The 23,764-nt window shown below is 38.5% G+C and overlaps 1 protein-coding gene across 2 annotated transcripts in view; it reads left to right on the top strand.

Moving 5' to 3' along the window:
• The window catches only part of LOC116813437 (uncharacterized), a 575,563-nt gene that overhangs the window by 336,255 nt on the left and 215,544 nt on the right, over positions 1-23,764 (top strand). Inside the window, exon 3 of one of the 2 annotated variants that reach the window (XM_032760087.2) lies at positions 8,159-8,192. In XM_032760087.2, the coding sequence (XP_032615978.1) occupies positions 8,159-8,192 (34 nt within the window). Of the gene's footprint in view, positions 1-8,158; positions 8,198-23,764 lie in introns of both variants that reach the window. The other variant, XM_032760088.2, reaches the window with a different exon arrangement.

Here is a 23,764-nt window from a genome sequence, read left to right on the forward strand (position 1 = left end):
TTTCAAAGAACTGGAAACAGAACTACCATTAGACCCAGCAATCCCATTACTGGGTGTATACCAAAAAGAATATAAATCATTCTACCATGAAGATACACGCACGCATATGTTCATCATAGCACAGTGAATACATAGCACATATTCACAATAGCAAAGACATGGAATTAACCTAGATGCCTATGAACAGTGGACTGGATGAAGAACATGTGGTACATATACAACATGGAATACTACACAGCTGTTAAAAAGAATGAGATCATGTCCTCTGCAGCAACATGGATGCAGGTGGAAGCCATTTTCCTAAGCAAATTAATGCAGGAACAGAAAACCAAATACTGAATATTTTCACTTGTTAGTGGGAGCTAAATTTAATACCCATGGACACAAAGATGGAAACAATAGGCACTTGAGGTGGGAGGGTGAGAAGGGGTTATGGGTTTAAAAACTATCAGGTACTATGCTCACCACCTGTGTGACAGGATTATTTGTACACCAAACCTTAGTGACATGCAGTTCACCCATGTAACAAACAAACCTGTACATGTACCCTCTGGACCTAAAAGTCAAAAATCAATCAATCAATCAATCAATCAATCTTACTTATGGGAAGTTGGCATCCTCTATGAATTCTTATTTTCAAAAGTTTTACAATGTATTTTACATCCTACTATCTAAATTCTTATGTATGTGTCCATAACCCTGGGGATACAAATTGTTGAAGCTCGCTCAAATCATTTACAAATAACTCTATTCAGATCAAGTTACACTATTTAGACATTAAGTACCTTGATTATTACTTAAAATTACATGTAATTTCTTCATCTCCTCCTTCTTTCTTTCCTTCCCTCTCACTTTTTTCCTTCCCCTACCTTCCTCCCTCCCTCCCCATCCCTAAAATATTTATTTAGCACTTCCAGTGTCAAAGTGCCAGACTTCAGAAATATAATTGTGAGCAAAGTCAACGAGGAACCTGACCTCAGAGAGCACAGCACCTACCTATAAAGAGAGGAATTAAGCATGCAAATATAATAAAGGGTGATCAATGTTACAAGAAGGAAATACTAAAATGGGTAAACTTTTCAGTGGGGATATGACAGTTTGTGATTTTTAAAATATAATAGTTCCAAAGTGATTTTAGCAGAATGCCTAAAGTAGCAGTGACTAATAATATGTTTACATTTTGTCTTTCTTCTTTGGACCGTTGACACCATTATCATGTTCTGTCTGCTTTTTGTTCTCCCCTCCTTTCCCTCTCTAGCAACACAATTCTGTGTTATTGTTCACCTGCATAAAACCTGCAGTTGTTTCTCTTCAACATTTCAGAATCACCACTTACATTTTGTCACATAGAGTCCTTTTTGTAAAAAGCAGTTATAAATTATAGTGAAGGGCAAATATTCATATCTTGAGAAATTCCAAAACCCCATATCCTAATACCCTTGACCTTTTCTTTCTCCATCATGATTTTTATGTAAAATGTGAGGATGTGGTTATTAATTTATGTGAGCTGATATATATCTGTGTTGCTCCTGGGGGGAAAAAGATGTTATGTATATTAACAGTGTATACTAGCACATGAAATGTTTACTTGGCTTCAGAAGTCACTATTTTGATTCTACCTCTTTTCTGTCTCCCACTTGGTAGTGGACAACATCGTTTCTACAGGTAAACTGATAATCGGTTATTAGTTTGTTTCTCTTAAAAAGAGCTATGGGTTCTAAATTGGGTTCACAGACGCTCATGGACACAGCAGCAAATCATTTAGGGAAAATTGGTGCCTGATCCCTTCATGTTGTACAAGATCAGATCGCCATTGGCTTCAAACTTAACCTTATGTTTGCACTTGGGATTCCTGCCTTCCTCTGAATATTCTCAAGGCCTTCTCATTGGTAGGTCTATTAAGGGCTCAGTGGCCTGCCCACCATGCCTCAACTCATCTGCATTCTGATTCCTCCTTGCATTCGCCAACTTGGTTTGTCCCTGGTCTCTGACACCGAGCATATGCCACTGTCACTGAAAAGAGGCTGCCTTCCTCCCCTTGCTGCACACAGATTTAGCACATGGGACCTTCTCTCTCGTTTAATTACTCGTTTAATTAAGTAAGTAACTCTTCACCTGCTTCAGATCTGCAGAAAAGAACATCTGAGAGTGAAACTTACAGTCCAAACTGCACTTCCATCGGGAAGAAGAGTTTGATGTTGGAAAGCAAACTTTATTTTGGCAATTATTTAATCAGCCACGTGATTCTAAATTATTTCATCTTCCTTTCCCTTTGCTTGTTGGTTAGTTCAAGGCTCTGCACAACAATTTTACACATGGTTATCTCTTTACATCTTGGCAATGTGTATAGGTTGGAATAACATGTGGTTCAGGTGGGATTTCCTGTTTTCTTATATATTTAGCTAGGCAAGGCCTCAAGTAAGAAATCAGTGCCACTATTCTGCATGAGAATGTTTACATAAATAATGGTTCAGATTCTCATATGCAGCAGGCTAGTTTGTTCTTGATGCTCCTTGAAAGTCCTTTTTTCTTTTTAACCTGGTCACAGTCAACTTAAGCTGACCTGGCAAGTGCCCAGATTGCTTGTACAAGAATTACAAGTTATTAGTGTCATTGACTCTTCCACTGTACAGATGGCTGCTGTGTTTGAGCAGCAAGCAGGCAGCGCTTAGATGCAGCCAGCCTTTCTAAATGTCCTTTAATGAAGAGACCATGTTCATTTGCTTTCAAGATCAGAATGTTCTTTCTGGGTTTTCTTAACTCATTTTACATTTGCCCTTAAATTTCCTACTCAGTGGATAAGTAATTGCCAAAGAAGAGCTGTCTCAGAAAAGGCTTTGTGTGCTGATCCCAGCCACTGGTCCCCAGGAGCTTTACTAAGACAGGCATTTCTTTTTTTATTATTATTATTATACTTTAAGTTTTAGGGTACATGTGCACAATCTGCAGGTTTGTTACGTATGTATACATGTGCCATGTTGGTGTGCTGCACCCATTAACTCGTCATTTTAGCATTAGGTATATCTCCTAATGCTATCCCTCCCCCCTCCCCCCACCCCACAACAGTCCCTGGAGTGTGGTGTTCCCCTTCCTGTGTCCACGTGTTCTCATTGTTCAATTCCCACCTATGAGTGAGAACATGTGGTGTTTGGTTTTTTGTCCTTGCGATAGTTTACTGAGAATGATGATTTCCAGTTTCATCCATGTCCCCACAAAGGACATGAACTCATCATTTTTTATGGCTGCATAGTATTCCATGGTGTATATGTGCCACATTTTCTTAATCCAGTCTATCGTTGTTGGACATTTGGGTTGGTTCCAAGTCTTTGCTATTGTGAATAGTGCCGCAATAAACATACGTGTGCATGTGTCTTTATAGCAGCATGATTTATAGTCCTTTGGGTATAGACCCAGTAATGGGATTGCTGGGTCAAATGGTATTTCTAGTTCTAGATCCCTGAGGAATTGCCACACTGACTTCCACAATGGTTGAGTCATAGGAGGGAGATTAGCTCTTCTGGACTTCAGCTGGGGTTTTCCTTATGACCACGTGGCAATAAGACCCAGTGACAATCACTCCCTACTGGAATTTGTGTGCATTGCCTTCAGTTCTTCCAGCTGCTTTCATCTACCAAACTCAGGATCCCCTCACCACTTTTCTCTTTGGTAGATATAAGAGATTATTTGGAAGAACTAGTGAAGTTACCTGAATTTTTTACCTTCTATGCAAAATGAATTTTAGGAGTGGAAACCAGATGTTTATGTAATCAATGGTGGTTTATGTAGCCAGCCCAGTTGAGTTGGGGATATCATGGCTTTGGAAATGTATCCTGAGATACATTATCTGCTTAATAATGTTGACTGAGTATGGTCTAGAGAAAAGACAGAGTTGTAAAAATGAGTGGTCTTACAAGAAAGAAGTCAGAATCATGCATTAAGAAATGCCAGATATATCATGGTTACTCTTCTCTCACTATTTCTAGTTGCTATAAAAGTATTGCAAAGATTGGCCGGGTGTGGTGGCTCACACCTGTAATCCCAGCACTTTGGGAGGTCAAGGTTGGTGGATGATTTGGGGTCAGGAGTTCGAGACCAGCTTGACCTACGAAGTGAAACCCCATCTCTACTAAAATACAAAAATTAGCTGGGTATAGTGGCAGGCGCCTGTAATCCCAGGTACTCGGGAGGCTGAGGCAGGAGAATCTCTTGAACCCAGGAGGCGGAGTTGCAGTGAGCCTAGATGGCACCACTACACTCCAGCCTTGGCGATAAGGCAAGACTCCCTCTCAAAAAAAAAAAAAAAAAAAAAAAAGTATGGCAAAGATTTAGGAATATTCTGAGGTGAATAACAACTTGCTGCTTAGGAAACTGTCTGAGTTTCTTCTCTAAGATGGGTAGAGTATGCTGACACGGCGAGGATAAGAGATTTCCTTTAAAACACAAGTCCCTTATTTCGAGTCAGTGTGCTCTTGATTTCCTTGCTGGCAGATTGTGCAATGTGAGGTTTGTGACTTTACTTTTCTGTTCCTTATTTCCTTTTTGTATAAAATGGGCAAAACAATCCCTGCATCTGTGACAAAGTAAAATGATTGCAGTATTACATTTTTTAAAAACGTAACCCAAAAATTTTGCCAAAATAATTTTCTTCAATTAAAATGAACGGTAGCACAATAATTGTAGGATACTCAAGTAGTTATTTAATTCTCTAGTGGAGTGCATTTTATTACAAATGCCTAATCAAACAAGGATTTAAAATAAAATTCCACTTATTTTAATAATGACTGTATTTAAAGTTCCCCATCACTAATACATTGGGATTTTGTGTGCATGTGTGATGTGGAATCTCTCAGCTAAGGGCTGGGAAATATTGTTAGTGATTAAGTGAAAATGAATCTCATTTTGGGAATGAAGGAAATAAATATGTTTGCGAATAACTTTAACATTCATGCATGGGTTTGGGGCAGGACTGTCTTAATGTCGTAATCCTTTAAAAAGGTTCTAACTGAAGTAGATAACTAATTTGTTCTGCAGAAAGCTTTCTCAGATTACTCTCTTTGCGTGTAGGATGGTTCCTACCCCACTGGAGGACTTCATTGTTCAACACGCTCATCATGCATCCAGGACTGAGTGGAGTGGAATGAAAGAAGGTTAATGGGAGAGCTTTGTGTTTTCAGATAGTTCTTATGCTTCTAGGAAAGTTAATTAGGAAGTGAAACCTTAAGCAGTTGACAGTGTGCATTGTTGGCTACTAGGGCATGGTGACAAATAGCCCTGAAAGGTCTTCACTTTCTTTTGTAAACAGAAAGGTAAGGAATTTGCACAAAAATGCACTGGTGAAGATCTGCTTTTCATCAAGGTCGAACCACGCAGTAAACAACAGAAATAACTTGTTGTAATAAAGTGTGGTGTTGAAACGTTTATCAGCAAGTCCTTTCGACTGGCTTCAAAAGGTATATTTGAATAAGAGAAACCTTTGCCCAGAAGAACACAATCTGAAATTTAGTTCTAACATTTTCTTTATGTCAAGGTCAAGAAACTTAACGGAAAAGTTTGACTTTCATGTAATCATGAATTTATCTCTCATTAGGTTGAGATATTATGACTAACTATTCACTTGATATTTGGGGTAGATACAGTTGATGAAGAGGAGAGAACTCTGAAAAACACTTGATCTGAAATGGCTTAATTAATTCTATTTTTCTAAAGAAAGGTCTGCTTTCTACCTTTTTCTCTGGATGTACTGAGTTCCATAGGAAGAACCTTTCAAAATGTAAAAATGTATTGTTGTGATGAGAAAATATAACAAGAACCAGGCTGATCTGATAGAAAGTGTAGGTAAATCTGGGAGGCAGGTCTGAGCCTGGCCTAAGGATAGTGGTAAAGTGTTTGAGATGTAAAACTCAAAGAAGTGGGACTGGGCAGTTGAAGCAGATAAATTTGAAATGAAAGACAAAGAGAAGGGAATAACTGACATTAACACAGTAGTTTCCAGGGTGGGGATGTATCCTGAGGGCTGGCGATAATTACAGAGAAGCAAATATAATATTTTTTACATCCAACAGGATTTGTTCAAGACTCAATTCCTCTTTTCCAAGTAAAGAGAAGAACTTTCTAGGAAGGCTCTGCAATTCTGTCTGTAGAATGTTCTGAGATGTTGGAAATGAACTTCTGTGCTGCCTGAGACTGTGGTCATTAATGACATGTGGCTACTGAATACTTGAAATGTGGATAGTGTGTCTGGATAACAATTCTAAATTTTATTTAATTTTAATTAATTTTAACTTTAATAGCCACATGTGGTTAGTGGCTGTTATTTTAGATAGCATAGCTAGGCTTTACCTCTTCAGATACGTCATGATTAAGTGATGGGCTTTGTCCGAGGTAAGAAAGAATAGTTTTGAGAAAATTTGAGGATTCTTTTAAGAGAGGACTTCTTATCCTAAGTCTATGACTGTACTAAGCCCCTCAATTTGCACTAATGCAAATATTTTCCAGTTGTAAATATTTCATGCTTTGTCTCCCCTTTGTGTACTCAGGACTGATGGGTAGACCAAACCCACTCTTTCCTAATCTGGCTGTATTGGCCGAAGGAAGAGAAAGGGGGAAGTTCTAGCAGAGAATTAAAGATCATGCTTTTTAAACTTAATTAGATGAACTATTTGAGTTTTCTCCTACTTTGGCCTTTGAATGACTACTGAATTGCCCAGATTTCACAAAGAGTAGAATTTGTTGAATATAATAAATACATTTTTTTGCTATCAGTTTGTGAGGAATTTGTTACAATATGTTATTATGGTTGATGTTAATCATGAATTAATTTTTGTTGTTGACAGAATGTTCTTTAGTCACCGGACAATCCAAGTAACAGTGTTTCTGTCCAAAAATATTGCCATAAAAAAGGAATCAAATAATGGCATTTGCAGCAACTTGGATGGAGTTGGAGATCATCCTTTCTTTCCTTTCTTTTCCTTCCTTTCTTTCTCTATCTCTCTCTCTCTCCCCTTCCTTCCCTCCCTTCCTCCCTTCTTCCCTTCTTTCTTCCCTTTTCTTCCCTTTTTTTCTTCCCTTTTCTTTTCTTTTCTTCTCTTTTTTTGATGGAGTCTTGCTCTGTTGCCCAGGCTGGAGCGCAATGGCACGATCTTGTCTCACTGCAACCTCCGCCTCCCAGGTTCGAGTGATTCTCTTGCCTCAGCCTCCTGAGTAGCTGGGATTACAGGTGCATGCCACCATGCCTGGCTAATTTTGTATTTTTAGTAGACTCAGGGTTTCACCATGTTGGCCAGGCTGGTCTCGAACTCCTGACCTCAGGTGATCCACCCACCTCGGCCTCCCAAAGTGCTGGGATTATAGGTGTGAGCCACCGCGACTGGCCCAGGAGAACATTTTTTGAAGTGAAGTAACCCAGGAATGGAAAACCAAATATTGTATTTTTTTTATTATACTTTAAGTTTTAGGGTACATGTGCACAACGTGCTGGTTTGTTACATATGTATACATGTGCCATGTTGGTGGTATTTCTTACTTATAAGTGGGAGCTAAGCTATGAGGGTGCAAAGGCATAAGAATGAGATAATGGACTCTGGGGATTCAGGGGGAAGAATGGGAGTGGAGTGAGGGATAAAAGACTAGACATTGGGTATAGCGTACACTGCTTCAGTGATGGGTGCACCAAAATCTCAGAAATCAACGCTAAAGAACTTATCAATGTAACAAAAATCCACCTGTTTCCTAAAAATATGGAGACAAAATAAAATATATACATATATTTATTCTCAAGTTGATATCCCTAGATAAAGCAAAATGTTAGTAAAGAAGCAACATATGTAAAAGGACCACAGAGGAACAAAAGGGAAATATGTTTGGACTAAAGACTTGGTATGAGTATGAATAGCATCTAGAGATGATCTCTAAGTATTTGTTGGCAGGATGTTGTATGATGAGACTTAGAATAATTAAATTGCCATCCAGTTGGAACCCAATCAAATGCTGACCTAGGATGAGGTAATTATTTTTAGTTGGTAACTAGATACTCAAAAGGTTTTTCATGTCATCTGTGTAGTTCACTCCACCTTGACAAGATCAACCAATCAATCAATTCAAGCAATTAGCCATCCATTCCTTTATCTCATTACTGTTCTTTTCTTGTTTTCCTTTTCAGCAACAATGACCATGAGGGATTCAAGGATTATGCAGTAAGGTAAATCTTAGTTTCCATTTTACCACTTTTTAAAGCACCAACCACTTATGAGAGCTCAACTATTTTTATAATGAATTTCTAATTTATGATTATAATCCTTGCTGTCATTTTATGAAACACAATGTTATGGAAAACAAGAAGAGTTGTTCTGTCCTTACTATCTTGTCCCTGGTGCATTTTTAGCCCTTCTCATCCTTGTTACTCTCTTCATACTTTTTATTATCTGCTTCTTGCTCTATGAAGGCGGGTATTATGTCTGACTTATTCAGTGTAGTGTCCTCACTAGCCAGACCATGACTGAAAAACAATAGTTGCCAAATAGATGTTTATTAAATCTTGTTTCTGAAGCATAAATATCTTCCTGTTTTCCTGTAATCTTTTGGAACTGTTGTGTTGTGTATGTATTTCTAGAAATCTGGGTGTAGATACATTCATAAGTAGACATGGATCAATCACACACATATATTTTATTTTTATTCTTTCTAACTTTTATTTTGGGTTGGGGGTGCATGTGCAGATTTGTTACATGGGTAGATTGTGTGTTTTGGGGATTTGATGTACAGATTATTTCATCACCCAGGTAATAAGCATAGTACCCAATAGGTAGTTTTTCAATTCTCATCCTCCTCCCATCTTCCTCTCCCAAGTAGGCCCTGGTGTCTATTGTTCTCTTCGTATCCATGTGTATTCAATGTTTAACTCTCATAAGTGAGAACATGCAGTATTTGGTTTTCTGTTCATGTGTTAATTCACTTAGGATAATGGCCTTCAGTTCCATCCATGGTATTCCAAAGAACATGATCTCATTCTTTTTAACGGCTGTGTGGTATTCCATGGTGTATATATGCCACATTTTCTTTATCAGTCCACTATTAATGGACATTTAGGTTGATTCCATGCCTTTGCTATTGTGAATAGTGCCACAGTGAACATATGCGTGCACATATCTTTATGTTGGAATGATTTCTATTTCTTTAGATATATATGCAGTAATGGGATTGTTGGGTTGAATGGTAGTTCTGTTTTCAGTTGTTTGAAAAATCTCCGAACTCCCTTCAACAATGATTGAACGAATTTACATTCCCACCAGCAGTGAATACATGTTCCCTTTTCTCCTCAACCTTGCCAGCACTTGTTGCTTTTTGACTTTTTAACAATAGCCATTCTGATTGGTGTGAGACAATATCTCATTGTGGTCTTGATTTGCATTTCTTTCATGATTAGTAATGTGGAGCATTTTTCCACATGCTCATTGGCTATGTGTATGTCTTCTTTTGAGAAGTGTCTGTTCATGATCTTTGACCATTTTTTTAACGGGGTTGCTTGTTTTCTGTTTGTTGGTTTGTTGAAATTCTTTATAGATTCTGGATATTATACCTCTTGATACATAGTTTGCAAATATTTTCTCCCATTCTGGAGGTTGTCTGTTTACTGTGTTGATAATTTCTTTTGCTGTGCAGAAGTGCTTTAGCTTGATTAGGTCCCATTTGTCAATTTTTTTGTTATTGTTGCAATTGCTTCATCATGAAATCTTTGCCAGAGCCTATGACCAGAATGGTATTTCCCCAGATTTTATATTTTATATAAGTTCTTGATGAAGCATTGTTAAGCATTTTATACAATGAACTTGAGAGAGTATCTGGGGTTCTGAAAAAGCATCTTCGACTACTTCACACAGAATTTTTACAAAATATGACATTCTACATTTTTTATGGGATAATTGTGTCCTTGCTATCTAAGAGTCTCTGGATTATTTATATTTTTCTAATTTCCATAGAAATTTTGGGGCTCAAAGAAAGGAGGCAAGCTGAACTTGTTACATTAACTAATGAATCAGTTAACCAACAGGCCTTGACTTCCTCTGTGAAGGTGATTGGTTGAAGTGATTAGACATTGGTGTGCCTGCCTTTGAACTGAAGGCCGTGTTACTGTAGAAGTGTAAATCCCTGTGCCTCCTTTTTCAACACACCTGTTTGGTTTAAAAACAAATATAAGGTCTACATTCTATAGAGAACAGAAATTTTCTATACTTTTAATGGCTTCCAAAATGTCTGGATAATTTCAAAGTATTAGTGAATATCATGAAAGAGAATAGGAAGTGAAAAAAAAAAGTGAGAAAATGAAACTTTTACTGCTTAAAAAATAGTGGCAAGTTCCCTGAAGTGGTAAATGGACCATCTGTGTGCTCTGGCACCAGAAAATATATAATTTCTTTAAAAGTACCAGTACATAGCTGTCCTTTTGAATGTATATCTGAAATAATATATGTATTGTATATGAAAATAAAGCAGGGAGACAGAGTATACTTTTAAAGCACAGGGTGCGTATTTACTTCAAAGCTATTGTCAACAAGAATACAATTTATTAATTTAGGTAAATATAAAGAGTCAGGCTTTTTTGTTTTTGTTTTTTGGGGTTTTTTTGTTTTGTAAGTAGATCACACCTCGAAAATCTGTCTGCTCCCGTTTGGAAAAGGATTGCCTTGAATCCTGAACGCCTTATTGGAAATACTACAGACATTGCAGTTGGAAAAGGGTAACTTCAGTTCTGACGGAACCCGCTAACTCTCCCAGTAGTCATAGGACTTGCATGTTCGGGAACACCCAAATCCTACCAATAGCTTTTATAGTTGTTCAGCATTAAACTCAGAGTCAAGGGAAAGAATTTATTATGTCCTTTGTCTCGTTTCAATTTCTTCCTTATTTTCAGTGCTACTTGACTATGTATGAAGTTTACAGCAACACAGAAATCAGAGATTAAACATCTTGGTAGAATAAATTTAGTGTCCAGCATTGTACTTTTTTCTCTATGAATGCAAATTTCCTGTTCACCTTAAAACTCTCTGTGGGGAGGAAGTGGCAGTTATCAGAGGTGATAACACGGAGACCCAACCAGTAACCTTTTTTTTTAAAATTTTATTGTTATTATACTTTAAGTTTTAGGGTACATGTGCACAATGTGCAGGTTTGTTACATATGTATCCATGTGCCATATTGGTGTGCTGCACCCATTAACTCGTCATTTAGCATTAGATATATCTCCTAATGCTATCCCTCACCCCTCCCCCCACCCCACAACAGGCCCCGGAGTGTGATGTTCCCCTTCCTGTGTCCATGTGTTCTCATTGTTCAATTCCCACCTATGAGTGAGAACATGCGGTGTTTGGTTTTTGTCCTTGTGAGAGTTTGCTGAGAATGATGGTTTCCAGCTTCATCCATGTCCCTACAAAGGACATGAACTCATCATTTTTTATGGCTGCATAGTATTCCATGGTGTATATGTGCCACATTTTCTTAATCCAGTCTATTGTTGTTGGACATTTGGGTTGGTTCCAACTCTTTGCTATTGTGAATAGTGCCGCAATGAACATATGTGTGCATGTGTCTTTATAGCAGCATGATTTATAGTCCTTTGGGTATACCCAGTAATGGGATGGCTGGGTCAAATGGTATTTCTAGTTCTAGATCCCTGAGGAATTGCCACACTGACTTCCACAATGGTTGAACCAGTTTACAGTCCCACCAACAGTGTCAAAGTGTTCCTATTTCTCCACATTCTCTCCAGCACCTGTTGTTTCCTGACTTTTTAATGATGGCCATTCTAACTGGTGTGAGATGGTATCTTATTGTGGTTTTGACTTGCATTTCTCTGATGGCCAGTGATGATGAGCATTTTTTCATGTGTTTTTTGGCTGCATAAATGTCTTCTTTTGAGAAGTGTCTGTTCATGTCCTTCGCCCACTTTTTGATGGGGTTGTTCGTTGCACAAGTTTCTAGAATTTCTTTTTTTAAAAAATCTTTAATAATAATCTTTTATGTATTTATTTATTTGTATTAAAAAATTTTTACATTTTTTATTTCGATAGGTTTTTGGGGAGCAGGTGGTGTTTGGTTACATGAGTCAGTTCTTTAGTGGGGATTTATGAGATTTTGGTGCACCCATCACCCAAGCAATATACAATGCACCCAATTTGTAGCTTTTTATCCCTCACCCCCTTCCTGCCCTTTTCCCTTCCAGTGCCCAAAGTCCATTGTATCATTCTTATGCCTTTACATTCTCATAGCTTAGCTCCCACTTATGAGTGAGAACATATGAAGTTACCTCAGTTAGAATAATAGTCTCTAATCCCATCCGCGTTGCTGTGAATGCCATTAATTCATTCCTATTTATGGCGGAGAAGTATTCCATCATATATATGTGTGTATATGTATTATACACATATATCATATATATACATGTATATATATACACATATATGTATATATGGATAATATGTATATCCATATATGTGTATATATGGATAATATGTATATCCATATATGTGTATATATGGATAATATGTATATCCATATATGTGTATATATGGATACAGAAACTGTGATATATATGTATGTTTGATATAGATGTATATTATATATGTATATTATATGTATATTATATATGTATATATAATACACATATATCTCATATATACATATATACGTGTGTGTGTGTGTGTATATATATCTCACAGTTTATCCACTTGTTGATTGATGGGCATTTGGGCTGGTTCCATATTTTTGCAATTGTGAATTATGCTGCTATAAACACGCGTGTGCAAGTATCTTTTTCATATAATGACTTCTTTTCCTCTGGGTAGATACCCAGTAGTAGGATCGCTGGATCAAATGGTAGCTCTACTTTTAGTTCTCTAAGGAATCTTTACACTGTTTTCCATAGTGATTGTACTAGTTTACATTCCCACCAACAATGTGGAAGTGTTCCCTTTTCACCACATCCACGCCAACATTTATTATTTTTGAGTTTTCAATTACGGCCTTTCTTGAGGGAGGAAGGTGGTATGGCATTGTGGTTTCGATTTGCATTTCCCTGATCATTAGTGATGTTAAGCATTTTTTCATATGTTTTTTGTCCATTTGTATATCTTCTTTTGAAAATCATCAAAAACAAAGGTAAATACGTAGGACTTAATTAAACTAAAGAGCTTCTGTACAGCAAAAGGAACAGTCAGCAGAGTAAACAGACAACCCACAGAATGGGAGAAAATCTTCACAATCAACAGAATTGGTTTTTTCCACCGTTCCTCTTCAGGAAGCCCTCTCCAGATGAAGGTCGGCATTGCATTTCTGCCAAGCTGGTGTCCTTTCAGTTTTTGGCAAGGGTCAGGGTCTTTTGCACCTCTGCACCTTCTCATTTGCTGTTCCCTGAGCCTGGAACACTCTCCGCTGGGTAAATTTCTACTTATCCCTCAGATCTCAGCTTAAATATTTCCCCTTCACAGGAGTTGTTTGTCCTTTGACTTAATTTACGTTGTGTGTATTTTGCCTCTAAAAGAGATTTGTAAAAGTTAGAATTTTGAAGTTGAACCAAAGAGAAATTGTTGTCATTTGTGACCAACCCAAAATGTATTTACTGTTGATTTTTTTTAAAAAATCATCTCTGTTTCTGAATGGCATTAATGACACTATAATTTTTTTCTCTTTTTCAATAATGATTCTTCTTTTTCTCTGGTATTGAGTTTCTTCTCTTTACATTGTGGTGATTTCTTTTTCACTTTTCCTTCCCCTAAGTTTTCATAATTTTAGCTTGGTTGCCTTACAGATTATCACTTAACTCTATTTTTTTCTCCCCTCATATTTATTGCAAATATCACATATACTAAAAAGTGCATGAAATTTACAGATACCATTTAAAAACTCATTATAGAACAAACATCTGTGGAACTGCTAGTCACTTCTTGAAGTAACCATTATCCTGACTTAAAGATTTCCTTGCTTTCTTTACTATTTATTTATGTATACTTAAATGATATAGTTTAGTTTTGCCTATTCTTGAAATTTACATGCACAGAAAAATGCTGTATATATTTTTTGTGGCTTGTTTTTATTCAATATTAAAGACTTACCAGTTATTGAATGCATTTGCAGACTATTTCTAAAATTTGTTTATCCGTTTACTATTAATGGAATACAATTTGGGTTGCTTCTAGATGTATGTTTTCAGGTATGTATCTTGGTGTACATGTGCATGAGTCCCTCTTGGATATATAGGCTTAATTTTGTTGGATCATTGGGCATTTATACCTTTATTTTTACTAGATAATGGCAAACTCTTTTACAAAGTCGTTGTATCAACGAACACTTCTACCAGCAGTGAGTTCCCATTGCTCAGCATTTTTGCCAATGTTTGATATTATTAGACTTTTATGTATTTTTATCCTTTTAATGTGTGTATTACTGATAACTAAGTAGGTTTCATGTCTTTCTATATGTTTATGTGCCATTTAGATGCCTTCTTTTGGTTAGCTGTTTGTCCATTTTCCCCTTGGGCACCTGCTTTTTTTCTATTGATTTGTGTGAGATTTGTATATTATAGAGCTTTGGGAGTGAGGAGGGCTCTGTTCCATGCAGTCATTCAGAAACCCAGGCTCTTCCAGTCAGTAGTTCTATTACCTCCTGGAACCTTGGAATCCTTCACCAGATCCTCCAGATTTGGCCAGCATCTGAGGAGAGACATAACATAAGAGGAGGAGGATGATGTGGAAAGTTTTACAGGAGTCAGGCCTGTGTATCGGTGCTGTGTATCGGTCACTTCCGCCTAAATTCCAATGGCCGAATGCCAATTATATGGTCCCGGGGAAATACAAGTGAGGTTCAGAAATATGCTCAGAGTGCTCATGATAAAAAGGATATTGGTTTGGTGAACCCAAAGCACTGTCTCTGCCATATATCCCATGATCATGATGATAGATTATATTCTCATTTATCATTTTCTAAAAGCTTTATAGTTTTTCAGTTTACATTCGAACGTTTAATTTGTAGTTATTTTTGGTGTGAAGTACGCAGCTGATTTCACATGTTAATTAATTTAGATGTCCAATTTTTCTACCATCATCTTTAAAAATCTGTCCTTTCTTGATCCATAACGTGGCATTTATCATTGATCAACAGTCAATATTTGGGTGAGTGTATTTTAAAGCTCTCTATTCTGTTTTGTTACTCTGTGGATCTTCACTGTGTCAATATCACATACATCACATTATATACATATACAATGCCTTTTTAAAAATGAGAAACCAAGGGAAAAGTGTCTGTCCGTAACTGCCTCACTCAGGCCTTAAAGAAGGTATTTAACTGTTGTAGGTCGAATGTCTCTACAATGGAGAGGATAATAGACTACTAAGACCGTTGATGGGTTAGGTTTAATTTATGAAAGGTACTATTTAATATTAAATAAAATTCATACTATTTGGGCCTATAGAGTATTTATATTTAAGTTGATTATATATTTCTTTAAAATGGTAAAGCAATTTAAATGACAATTTAGTACATTTGACTTATGTCACTTCTTAGTCTCTTTCTGCTGCATTAATGATTGTGTTCTCTTGGGAAAATTAGCAACATGAAGCACTTTCTCTTACAAGAACTTTTGTTTTGTTTATTTTCCTACCCATTTTGTGTCTTTCTCCTTTTTATCCTTGTTTGTTTTCTGGAGGTTTTAATTTCTCTTAATCTGAATAGCATTCATTTATATAGAATGATCTTCAGCCATTTGCTAAAAGCCCCATTCCATTATTTTCTCAGTTGGTTTCCCTTCCTTTTTTTATTTAATGCAAAAGAATGAGTTCTTTTTGCTTTTATATCTTTGAAGAGCCCCTTATGAATCCACAGAATCTATTTCTTGATGCTTACATTTTTTTCTAGGAAACTATAGCTGATTTCTTCTTTTTGCAGTTCCAACTCTCTTCATAGTCATGCATTTTTATAGCTTCCCCCCCCCCTCCAGTGGTTCCCCACCTGTTCACTCATGAGCCATGAGTGGCTCACAAAGCTGTTTCAGGTGGCCCGTAAGCCTCCTGTCAGCTCACTGCCCGGCCTTCACAAGCAAAGTGGGTCACCAACGAGGCCTTCTCATGCTTCCTAGCAACTGGTAAGGCCCAAACCCACCTGCTCTGCAGTTTCTCTCCCCACCATGGAAAAAAAAAACCCTTCATTCAAGTTTATGACTCATAACATTATAAATGAAGCATATCAGAGTAATTTGAATAATAAAAAATGCCCTACCAACTTGCACCATACCAATAGGAAGTCCACATTTCCTTAAGACTTGCAAACCAAGTATGAACTCAGTCACAAACTCAAAATCTCCTTGCAAAATGTCATGGTTTTATTTATCAATAAGTAAACTCAGCCTAGATTTAAAAACCTGCCTTGGATCAGTAGTAGAAAACTTGCCAGCTCCAGAAAATTCTCTAACTTCTAGTCTAGCACTTGGTTCCTTAGTAGGGAAAGAGTGGTAATTAGTCAAATGAGTATTCTCCACTCTGTCTGGATTTTTCTCTTTCTCCTGGGTTGGATTGGGGTGCATATCACATATGTCACAGGGTGTTGTGTGGGGAGGTTGGCATGTGTTTCTGATTACCTTCTGTGCTGGTTTGCCTCTTCTGAGATGGAATTCGTCCCTTCAAGCCTTGGGCTGTGCTACCTAAGTCTGCATCACCTAGTGCTGATGTCAACCATTTCTCCATGGCTCCCAGGGGTTGGCTTCTCTTATTCTGTTCTCTCCTGACTCTGTGATGCCCTCATACAAGCCATGAGGCCTCTTCTGGACTATCAGTCCCTCAGCCACTTGCGTGCATACTTAGTGGCAGGGTGGAGGGGGAAAGAGTGTAGAGGATGGAGGCCAAAGGCTTTCCGTACAGCACTTTGGTATGCTCAGGATTCTAGGAGTTTTCTTTGAGATCTGTCTTCTTAGAAATATTCTTCAGTCATTGCTTCTTTACTGTTTTAGGTACCATGTTGGCTTGGTAGTAGAACACTTAATCTTGTCAGTTCCATAAAATTTACTGACCTTTACTCTAACATTTTGTCCCTTAGTAGGGAGGGGGTGGTAATTAATTAGCCAAATTAGGATTCTAGAAGAATTCTATATGGCTTGTAGCCTTTCAGTTTATGCCCCAGCCTTTCAAGGGGCTGCTTGGGAATCTTCTGTTCTGCTTGGGGATCTTCTCTGAGCTTTCTGTTATCCTGCTGCTCCTGGGGGCTGGCTTGGGATCCTGGTGCTGCTGCTCTCTTTCCTCTCTTTGACAGGGGATGGAGCCCTCTTCTTCCTCTGGGTGGGTGATGGTATTACATTACCTTACATTCATCCACTCCATGGTTTAAATCATGTGGGTCCTCCAGAATTTGGTGCTTTATACTGAATCCAACCTCTTGAATTAAAAAAAGAAAACCTTTCTCCTTTAAGTGTCTGACTCTTGCAACTGAAAAGATGTGGCTTTTAAGATTGTTGTCTCTGCTCTAGATTTATAAAAAATTGATTTCAGAACTAAACAGCCAAAATGTAATGTTTTATTCTCTTCCCCGAGTCTCTTCCCTAAGGAAAGTGCATCTTGAAAGACCTTACTGCTGCTTGAATTGGGGGTTGGGGATGGAAAGTGAGGAATGGAGCCACTCACATAGGGATTTGACTAAAATATTACTTTTTTTGCATCTGTCTTTCTTTATGGAAAGTGTGTGATAATCACAAAATGGTCTATCTCTCTTTCATTTATCGTTCTCTCGGTAGTGCTACCATATTAGAAAATCCAGTGACTTGTAAGTACATTAAAAGAATAAATAATTGTAATAAGCTATTGCCTATGACAAAGTCAGTTGCCAAGTCCTGTGAATTCTTCCTTCACAAAATCTCAGAGGACTAGACACTTAAAATACAGTCATGACATTCTAAAATATTTAGAAATATATTACTTCATTTGTAATTTTAATTATAATGATACAGGTATTTTAATAGAGGAGATGTGAGAGTATCTTAGACCCATTTTGCACTTCTGACCTATACAGTGGTAAGAAAATAAACTGGAATTGTTTTAAGACACTGTGTTTGTGGTAATTTGTTATAGCAGCCAGGGAAGATGAATACAGGATTCTTAAATCTGATTGGCACAGTCTAGGCTATGTGTCTAAGCTCCAAATAGGAAGACTGGAAAAATGAGTGTGTGTTTTCAGTTTCTCTACTGGGGAAATGGCCTCTGCTGTCACTAAGACTCATGAGAACACAAGAAGTTTGTTCTAATGCTGGTAGCTTACCCCAGCCACGCAGACAAATACTATTGACTACAAGAGTTTTTTATACAGTGGTTTCCAAATGTGTTAGATAGCAGGGCCTCTATTTTCTATGTTTTATTGGCGTATCTCCAGAACCTCATCTGGAAAGGCTGCATTAGAAATAATGATGATAAAGAGGATAGCACACTGCCCAGTACATAGTACACACTCAAAAAATGGTGGTCTCTTTGTGGTTGCTATTGCTAAGTTACACTAAGCCCTCAACCAACAAGTTTGATTATTGCAGAAAATTACTGTCCTATTAGACTTCTTGTGAAAGGGAAAAAAATACTCTGGTGCAAACTATAGGAAGATTGAGGCAGTGGAACCTCAGTAGGTGATCAGGAAGTAGATGAGGAGCTAGGCATGAGGAGAGAGTAAGAGTAGCCTGGCGGTGAAGTCCAGTCCTCTGAGATTCTGTGAAGGAAGGATTCACAGGGCTTGGTAACTGAGTTTTTAATAGGGAATGGATTTAAAAAGAGTCAAGGCAGCTGCAAGGTTTGAATCCTAGAGACTATTCAAAAAATAGTGGCACCAAATGGAGACAGGAAAAGGAGCTGTTTGGGGCAACTTTTTGGTTTATTTTTAGATTTCCTTTAGGCAATTTGAAATTGGGGCTAGAATCAGTTGAAGTGTTGGGCTTGACCAGGTGCAGTGGCTCACTTACCCGTAATCCCAGTATTTTGGGAGGCCAAGGGAAGAGGATCACTTGAGGTCAGGAGTTCAAGACCAGCCTGGGAAACATAGCAAAGCCCCGTCTCTAAAAAGTATTTTTTAAAAAATTAGCCAGGTATGGTGGCACATCCTGATGTCTTAGCTACTTGGGGGGCTAAGACAGGAGGATTGCTTGAAGCAGGAGTTTGAGGTTGCAGTGAGCTATGATCGTACTGCTGTACTCCCTATCTCAAAAAGAAAGAAGTGTTGAGTTTGCACATGTGGCTTCAGGTGTCACTAGCATATTGGCTTGCTTACATTTTAAGAGTGTGTGAATTGGGGGCTGTCACAGTGGCTCACGCCTGTAATCCCAGCACTTTGGGAGGCTGAGGCGGGTGATCACCAGGAGTTCAAGATCAGCCTGGCCAACGTGGTGAAACCCCGTCTCTACTAAAAATACAAAAAATTAGCTGGGCGTGGTGGTGGGCACCTGTAATCCCAGCTAATTGGGAGCCTGAGGCAGGAGAATTGCGTGAACCCGGGAGGCAGAGGTTGTAGTGAGCTGAGATTGTACCATTGCACTCCAGCCTGGGCAACAAGAGTGAAAGTGTGTCTCAAAAAAAAAAAAAAGTGTGTGAATTGGGTGAGGCCCAAAGGAGGAAGAGTACTTACACATGAATTTTAGCACGAAAATCAGAATTTCGAGATCATTTGATTCAATTCACTCTATCTATAGATAAGGAAATGAGATCAAGAAGTTTTAAGTGGAAAGGAAAAACAATCAGTGAAAGAGACTGAAAACAAACATATTGGGTTGTTCTTGCTTTGCTATAAATAAATATCCAAGACAGGGTAATTTATAAGAAAAGAGGTTTAATTGGCTCATGGTTCTGCAGGCTGTACAGGAAGCACAGTGCCAACATCTGGTTGGCTTCTGGGGAGGCCTCAGGGAGCTTTTACTCAAGGGGGAAAGGAAAGGGAGAGAAGGCACATCACATGGCAAAAGCAGGAGCAAGATAGAGAGTGGAGGAGGCGGTGCCACACACTTTTAAATGACCTCATCTCACAAGAACTCACTATCATGAGGACACCATCAAGAGGATGGTGCTAAACCATTCATGAGAAATCCCCCATGATCCAATTACTGCCTACCGGCCCTGCCTCCAACACTGGAGATTACAATTTGAGACATGAGATTTGTTGGGGACGCAGATCCAAATTCGATCAACAAGCAATCAGAGGTGTACCAAAACAGTCACAGAAGTCCAATATTCCAGAAGCAAGGGATAAAAGATGCAGGTGCATCAAAGAAGAAATTGAGAAAACTAGAAGTCTGAGTCTACTCCCAGAGGTTCTAGGTGGTACTAGGCATGTTTTTTATGTTAGCCTATTTAATTCTCACAGCATCCCTGCAATGTATAATGTTACTGACATCTTATGGTTGGTGAAACTGAGGCTAGGAGAGATTAAGTTCCCTGCCAACGATCACACAGCTTTTGAGTGGTAGAGCTGGGATTTGACCTCGTTTACCTGACTCCCAAGCCCTCTTCGACTATGGGAAATTTTTAGAATGGGAGAGACATCTGGAGGGACAAGAATCATTTTAAGAGACAATTCTTGAACTCCTTAAAATTAACCCCATAGGAAGATCCTTTTGTGGTTTGTGTGCCCAACTCAGCCCAGAACATTTTATCACTGACTGAAAATTCTGAACGTGCAAACTCTAAATACAGGTGAGCAAATTCCAGGTACATAGTGGAGTCACAGAGGCCTGCTTAGTCCAGTTTGAGAGAAAGGTTGTATTGCTACTATATCCTCTTGGTCTAATTCCCTGAAAACTTCATTTTCTAGCTCAGGCCTTTTCTGATTAGTCTAGTTTCTCTTTTTAGACCTTCAGTCATACCTGGAGCATTCCATCTTCTACCCCCTAAATGCTGAGGGTCACATCTCATCTCAGGTCCCTTTAATTATAAAGTCCTTCTGAGCTAACTTTTCTCTTGATTCTTATTTTCTATTTTCCAAACTACTTTTTGGTTCATTTCCCTGCTTAGAGCTATTCCTAATAGTAGCTTGTCGGAGTTACCTATTTAACATTTACATGTGTAAGAATACAATTCACATCTCAACATACACAGCACTGTAAAAAGGCATGCATGCAATTTGGGCATAAATAAGGCCATGGTTATTTTTCAAGAGCAATTCATGATAGAAAGAGATGGCACATTTGGGGAAGTCATAGGTTTAGACGTGAGATTTCAGAGCGGTAGTGAAGTAGATTAGTATAGGAACACCAGAATCAGGTACAAACTCTTGGTTTGAAAATCTTGGCTGAGGAGAAAGATTGGGTTAGTAGTTGTCAGGGTTTTTAAGAACTTTTAGTTATTGCAGTTGTTTACTTTTAAGTAGAGGCTGCTATGAATAATGGAATTGGGAGACAAGAGAGCATGGTGATTAAGAGCTGGACCTCAGGCCGGGCGCGGTGGCTCACGCTTGTAATCCCAGCACTTTGGGAGGCCGAGGCGGGTGGATCACGAGGTCAGGAGATCAAGACCACAGTGAAACCCCGTCTCTACTAAAAATACAAAAAATTAGCCGGGCGTGGTGGCGGGCGCCTGTAGTCCCAGCTACTCGGAGGCTGAGGCAGGAGAATGGCGTGAACCCGGGAGGCGGAGCTTGCAGTGAGCCGAGATTGCGCCACTGCACTCCAGCCTGGGCGACAGAGCGAGACTCCATCAAAAAAAAAAAAAAAAAAAGAGCTGGACCTCAATATACAGAGGTGGGTGTTTGGGACATGCTTCTTTTTTTCTTTTTTTACTTTAAGTTCTGGGATACATGTACAGATGGGGAATGATTCTTAACCAACCAAGTCCTTGCTACTCAAAGTGTGGTCTATGGACTAACATTCATCTGTAGCACGTGGAGCCTGTTAGGAATGCAGAATCCTGGTCTTTGCCTCAGGTCTGTGTATTTTGAAAAGATGCCTGGATGATTCATATGTGTATTATCATTTGAGTTCCCTCATCTTTAAAACAGGGACAATGGGCCAGGTGCGGTGGTTCACGCCTGTAATCCCAGCACTTTGGGAGACCAAGGCGGGCAGATCACAAGGTCAGAGATCGAGACCATCCTGGCTAACACGGTGAAACCCCGTCTCTACCAAAAATGCAACAAATTAGCCCGGTGTGGTGGCAGGCACCTGTAGTCCCAGCTACTCGGGAGGCTGAGGCAGGAGAATGGTGTGAACTGGGGAGGCGGAGCTTGTAGTGAGCTGAGATCACGCCACTACACTCCAGCCTGGGTGGCAGAGCAAGACTCTGTCTCAAACAAAACAAAACAAAATAAAAACAAACAAACCAAAGACAGGGACAATGATGATACCTATGTTGTAGAGCAGTTGTGAGAATGAAATGGCATGATGCATGTCAGGCACATACTAGGTGCTCAATACATATTTGATTGTTGTTATTGCTATGATTGAAGATGCTGCAGAAGGAAAGCATAAGTTTGATAAAATAATTCCTTAGCAGGAAAGTAGGGATAAGTTTTGGATGTAGCCGGAAGAGCTAGCTTTAGGGAGAAGCAGAGCTGCTTTGCCACAGGGCCATCAGGGGCAGATGATCTCTAACAATTCTCCCGTCTTGGAGAGGGATAATCTCTGAGCCCCAGCTCCCATCCCTCAGAATCTTTAGTTTTTCCAATTCTCTTCAAAAAGTATTAAAATTCTGAAAATTATGAAGACTATCTTTGAACACTCCTGTAGAAAGTAGTTGTATTCACTAAAGACATTTAAGTGAATCCAGCAGTCGGGCCTTAGGATTAAATGTGGGTAGAGGTGCTGGTTTTTGACCTGGTACCTGATATTTGTTTCAATTTTACTTAAATTGGCGGCAACTTTTGAATGCGTGGTTTTGCGAAGGAATAGACAGTAAAGATAATGTTATTTCTGTTGTTTCCATGACAACGGACATGCTTCATGGAATATATCCATCATACATAGTCTTGAACCATCTGGTTTCTAAGTCCTTGGTGAAAACCCTCTAGGAATGAAGTGTAGGTAAACTTTAATCAGTTTTATAATTACTGTAGTCTTTGCAAAAATTATTTAACTTGATTTTGCAGCTGCTTCAACATAAGGCCCAGAGGTCTTATTAGGGTTTTTATTGCCACTTTTAAGGAGCAGTTTAAGAGTCATGATTGTGCTGTAGCTGCAGATGCCACTGTTTCTGTCTTTGGTTCTGAGACTAGGTTGTAGTGACATCACACAAAGATGGAGAAAGGGCAAAGTTATTTTTTCCAACTGGCTCTGTCAAATATAAAAATTAACCATACTTTGAGCTGGGTTTTATGTATTGGTAATGTATGTTTATGTTAGAGTTTCTGTCAAAACAGGGATTAAAGATAAATGTAGCTAATTAAAAGAACATTTGCTTTGAGCTCCTGGTAATAGATACCTCTTTGTGAGGTCCTGAGGTATGGCTTTCTTTAAGAACTGATGCAATTTGTGTGACTGAAGAAGAGAGAAGACTCGATTTTCTGAAAATAAAACATGAGTCTGAGAATTATCCAGAGTGAGCTCTAAGGAAATAAATGAAGTAATGGCTAGGTAAAGTTTGCTTATGTGGTGAGTTATATAAAACGCACGTCTACCCCACTTCTGACCTTTCACACCACTAAATGATATTTCCCAACAAAGCCTTTGAAGCAAAGCAGTACCTTTTAGCTGGTACTAGATGAATCAACTTATTTCAAACTGAACTCTAGATGCTTAAAAATAAAACAAAAACTTTCAGAATCAAATTAGACAATT

Source organism: Hylobates moloch, unplaced genomic scaffold, assembly GCF_009828535.3.
Source record: "Hylobates moloch isolate HMO894 unplaced genomic scaffold, HMol_V3 SCAFFOLD_9, whole genome shotgun sequence".
NCBI lineage: Eukaryota > Metazoa > Chordata > Mammalia > Primates > Hylobatidae > Hylobates > Hylobates moloch.